At 44.2% G+C, this 5,000-nt stretch overlaps 2 protein-coding genes across 2 annotated transcripts in view; one reads left to right on the forward strand and one right to left on the reverse strand.

The window, feature by feature from the left end:
- The window catches only part of LOC127630605 (uncharacterized), a 6,126-nt gene extending 4,968 nt beyond the window's left edge, over positions 1 to 1,158 (reverse strand). The window contains exon 1 of the mRNA XM_052108216.1: positions 1,072 to 1,158. Within this exon, the coding sequence (XP_051964176.1) occupies positions 1,072 to 1,158 (87 nt within the window). The remainder of the gene's footprint in view (positions 1 to 1,071) is intronic.
- A 4-nt stretch (positions 1,159 to 1,162) lies between these two features.
- On the forward strand, positions 1,163 to 2,440 carry LOC127630606 (thyrotropin-releasing hormone receptor). Its single transcript, XM_052108218.1, has 2 exons — positions 1,163 to 1,909; positions 1,999 to 2,440. The coding sequence occupies exons 1-2, from the start codon at positions 1,163 to 1,165 to the stop codon at positions 2,374 to 2,376; spliced, it is 1,125 nt and encodes a 374-aa protein (XP_051964178.1). The 3' UTR covers positions 2,377 to 2,440.
- Positions 2,441 to 5,000: the final 2,560 nt, after the last annotated feature.

Consider the following 5,000-nt stretch of genomic DNA (forward strand, 5'->3'; position numbering starts at 1 on the left):
GTTTAATTTTATGAGCACTTCCTGTGCTGTATGCAATTTAAATTATTCATCACTGGCCCCACCTACTCACTGGGAGTTAAGGGACACACCCAGAAAAGTTCAAAATGCATTTCAGTCCAATACAAGTTTGATAACACTTTGATCCTTCATTCAAAAGTAAGATGTCTCCCTCTTGTGTTTGGATGAATAAGTGTCTATGTATAAGTGTATCTATTTATTGTAGAATTGAGTTGTTAAACCGACACTTATTCTTCATAGTTTAAAGGCATTACATGACTTGTAGGGCGATGACTGCACCCCAAACACACATCAAAGGGTTAGTTTAACCAAAAACGAAAACGTATTGTCATGGAACAAAATAGGAGAATTTACTACAGTTATTTCCCATGCAACAACAGTTCATAATGACAATTAATAATGACAATGTAATAATACAGAAAGACAGAATGAGAGCGTGAGAGAGAGAGAGAGAGACATACAGAAAGACAGAAAGAGAGAGAGAGACATACAATATGACAGAAAGATAGAGCAAGAGAGAAAGAGAGAGAGAGAGAGAGACATACAGTATGACAAAAAGATAGAGCGAGAGAGAGAGAGAGAGACAGAGTCATACAGAAAGACAGATTGAGAGAGAGAGACCTACAGAAAGACAGAAAGAGAGAGAGAGAGACATACAGTATGACAGAAAGATAGAGCAAGAGAGAGCGACCTACAGAAAGTCAGAAAGAGAGAGAGAGAGAGAGAGAGAGAGACATACAGTATGACAGAAAGATAGAGCAGAGAGAGAGAGAGAGAGAGAGAGAGAGAGAGACATACAGAAAGATAGAGCGAGAGAGAGAGAGAGAGAGAGAGACATACAGAAAGACAGAAAGAGAGAGAGAGTGTAGAAGAGAAAAGTGGTCTGATTCGCTCAGCAGATCCTGCAGCTCTCTGGAGAGGAAGTTGCTACACATTACTGCTGTAGCTTCAGGTTCATCCAGCATCTTGGTGAGTGATCGCTTATTTCTGCTTGACAGAAAGAAGGTAAAGAAAAATGTATTTTTCATCTCTCAAATGTGTGCACTTACTCACATTACCTCTGTTTGTGACTTCATTCTTCTCAAACTTCCTCAAGGCTTTTTGTGGACACAGCTGAAACGGGAATATCCTTCTAAGCATCACAATGGACAACACCACTCCCGCTATAAACACTGACAGAAACTCCACCGATGGTCAGCTACTAACCATGATGCCGAAGAGCTCGCTGGAGGTCCAGGTGGCCACCATAACCCTGACCCTGCTCATCTGTGGGGTGGGAATCGCTGGGAACGTCATGGTGGTTCTGGTGGTGGTCCGCAGCAAGCGCATGAGGACCGCCACAAACTGCTACCTGGTGAGTCTTGCCGTGGCCGATCTGACCGTGCTGTTGGCAGCTGGGTTACCAAACATCTCTGAAGTTGTTGCTTCATGGATCTACGGTTACGCCGGGTGCCTGTGCATCACTTACCTGCAGTACCTGGGCATCAATGTGTCATCTTGTTCCATAACAGCCTTCACAGTCGAGCGCTACATCGCCATCTGCCACTCCATCAAAGCCAAGTTCATCTGCACCGTGTCGCGGGCCAAGAAGATCATCGCTTGCGTTTGGATCTTCACGTCTCTGTACTGTCTCATGTGGTTTTTCCTTGTGGATACGAAGGAGATGGTCTATGCCAATGGCATTGTGGTGAGGTGCGGCTACCGGGTGTCTAGGAATCTCTACATGCCTATCTACTTCCTAGACTTCGCCTTGTTTTATGTCGTTCCTCTCGTTGTTGCTTCTGTCCTCTACGGTCTGATCGCAAGAGTCTTGTTTAGAAACCCGTTGCCAACAAACCTCTCGGAGCAGCAGAACTCGGTGAAGGTGTCCAGTCAACGAAGCAGAAAACAGGTTTGCCACAAGTTCCCATCAAGTAAGTCATGTCTGTTGGTCTGCCATTCCAATGCATCATTATAAACGATGATTATGTGTTGCTGTAGGTGACACAGATGTTGGCTGTGGTTGTGGTCTTGTTCGCTCTTCTCTGGATGCCCTATCGGACTCTAGTGGTGGTGAACTCCTACATGGATCCGCCGTACCTCAACACCTGGTTCCTGCTCTTCTGTCGCATGTGCATTTACACAAACAGTGCCATCAACCCGGTCATATACAACGCCATGTCCCAGAAGTTCCGTGCTGCATTTCAACGACTCTGTCACTGTCAAAGCAGTTCAGAACAGCGACAACCAGGGAGATGCACCAGACCGGTCTACTACAGCACCATTAAAGATGTATCCGATGAAAACCGAGTGGATAGGACTGAGCAGAAACACACTAGCGTGAAGAGAGTGGAGACCGGCATGTTTAGCATTGCTTGATCTGAGCATGTCAGAGAGAACATTAAGTTAATTAATCTTATGATCTGTGAGCCTTATTTTTTTGGATAAAGACCAAAGTATACTTCGGCTTTGACGCAAACTCTTAGCATCTGCGTACAGTCGAAAGTTCAAAGTATAGTTCATTTTATTGTGCGCTCAAACACAGGCGGGTGACGCATGCACACTACGCCGGCTATGATATGCCGGACTATTTCTCTTCTGGAGTTTAGACCCATATAGACAGGGCTGGACTGGTAATCTGGCATACCCGGCATTTTCCCGGTGGGCCAACGCACTTTGGGGCCGATCAGGGTCGGACTGGCCATCGGAAGAACCGAGCGGGCCGGTGTGTCGGCCGCGAAGCGCGAAGCGGACTGAATAAGCTAAAATGAGCCGCCACGTTATGCAGCACGCACCACAAATCGCCGGACAGCGACTCAACAACTTTTGGGCCAGTTGCTATGTAAAATCCTGGGCCGATTTCTCTGCCCAGTCCAGCCCTGCATATAGCAGTCTTTACATTCCTTCAGACTTTAATTATACAAATGCAGGTATCACCTGACATGCGCTCTTGACGTGCGCACCCACTGTTGATGTTTAGCGGCAATAAGCGCTTCTATGTGACAGCAACGGGTCAACTATGAGTGCTGCCCCCTTGTGGACCAACTAATTAGTGGAAATGATTCTAGGCGCATGCGCATACTGTGCTTTCATACGAAAAATCGTCCCATGCAAGTTAAGTGCTCAGGCACAGCCTCTGACCAAAAGTATATTTGGGGCTTAATGATTTGTATTGTCACAAAGCTTTTAATAGACATTGTGTCATCATTTACTCATAACGTACCAAACCTGTATTACTTTTGTTCTTCTTCTATGGAACACAAAACATGATGTTAGACCAAGGGCTCTATTTTAAGAGCGCTAAGCGTAGCACTATGCACTATGCGGCAGTGACTTCTCCGTCCCCAGGCGGATGGCCGCGGCTGCTCCTCGATTGGCAGGTAGTGGTGCGGACTCCATGACAGCGCATCCCTCCTCATTCCCGGGTTTCGGCACCAATGAAACAAGGTTGACGTGGGAAAGGAGGTGGCGGGAACCGGCTGAACAGTCAAAGTAATATTTGAATTTAAACTTAAAGACACAGAAACATAAACGCACTCATGGCAGCTGCATGTGGCTCTCTCTCTCTCTCTCTTGAACTGCCGTTTTCCGCTCCCTCTTCTTTTAGCCCGATTGGGGGCTGGGCATGCTTAGCCACGGCCCGCCCCACCCCGCCCTCCTCCTCATCACATAGCGCAAACACTCTCACCCACGGCCACTTGCTCTTAGAATTAACGCTATTACGAAAATTAGATAAGATGTTGCGCACAATCGTCACTAAAATAGAGCCCCAAATGTTCCTTTTTCAGCCCTTTTCACAGCTCAGACATTCTGACAAACTTCTCCTTTTGTGTTCCACAGAAGAGTCAAACAGGTACGACATGAGGGTGAGTAAACGATGACAGACTTTTCATTTTTGGGGAACCACTGTATGAACTTTATAATCTATCCCTTTAAACAGATTTGTATTATTGCTGTAAAAAGAAATCTGTGGTTTTAGTGTTCATTAGTGAGTTTATTCTATATAAATCATTTTAATTGTCTCCAGTATTTAACTGTGTTGTGTAACATTGTTCTATTACTCATGTGTGTCACGTGTCTCTGTAATGCCATGTTAAACTAAATGTGAGAATAAAAACAACCTTGCTTTTATTCCTGTCCAAATTGAAGGTCTGTGGTTGACCGCTTGTTTACTGCATGTGATTAGAAAGCTCAAGAGTTTTTGACCAACTCTACAATATTTATAAACTTTCATCTGTATGTTTCACCTATTTGTGAACAGTTTTGAGTGCATGAAAAAATAGTCGTGCATGTTAATGATCGGACAATATGTTTAGCTGTTGAAAAAAAACTTTCTCTCTCTCTCTCTCTCTCTCTCTCTCTCTCTCACTATGTCTCTCTCTCTCTCTCTGTGTGTCTCTCTCTTTCTCTATGTCTCTCTCTCTCTCACTATGTCTGTCTCTCTCTCTATGTGTGTCTCTCTTTTTCTCTATGTCTCTCTATCTCTCTCTCTCTCTCTCTCTATGTCTCTCTCTCTCTCTCTCTCTCTCTCTGTGTCTCTCTCTTTCTCTAAGTCTCTCTCTCTCTCTCTATGTCTCTCTCTCTCTCTCTCTCTCTCTCTATGTTCTGTCATTCATCTGGTAAAAATAGCTCATCAGGAATGTGCTCTGAACTGTTTAATTGTTTCATCATATTCTATGACATAAACGCTCCACACGCTGTATAAATGCATCAGTTTGATCAAACATGTCGACTGTTCTCTGAACTGAATCTTTGTATGTGATATTTTTAGTTTGACGCAACCTCTTTGTTTTTTTTTAGCTATTTTAGTCACATTTTTTCAGCTACAGTATCTTATTTAATTCTTTTCTCTCTATGTGAGATGTTTTCATGCTTTGATGTCACTATTAGATTCACCTTTCTCCTACCTGAACTAAATCTGTCGATCATTGCAACACATGATTGGAGTCTTTGTGTAGACATTTGGACCCTGCTGCACACTTACAGACCTCAGTTAAAGCAAA

Source organism: Xyrauchen texanus, chromosome 37 (assembly GCF_025860055.1).
Source record: "Xyrauchen texanus isolate HMW12.3.18 chromosome 37, RBS_HiC_50CHRs, whole genome shotgun sequence".
Lineage (NCBI taxonomy): Eukaryota > Metazoa > Chordata > Actinopteri > Cypriniformes > Catostomidae > Xyrauchen > Xyrauchen texanus.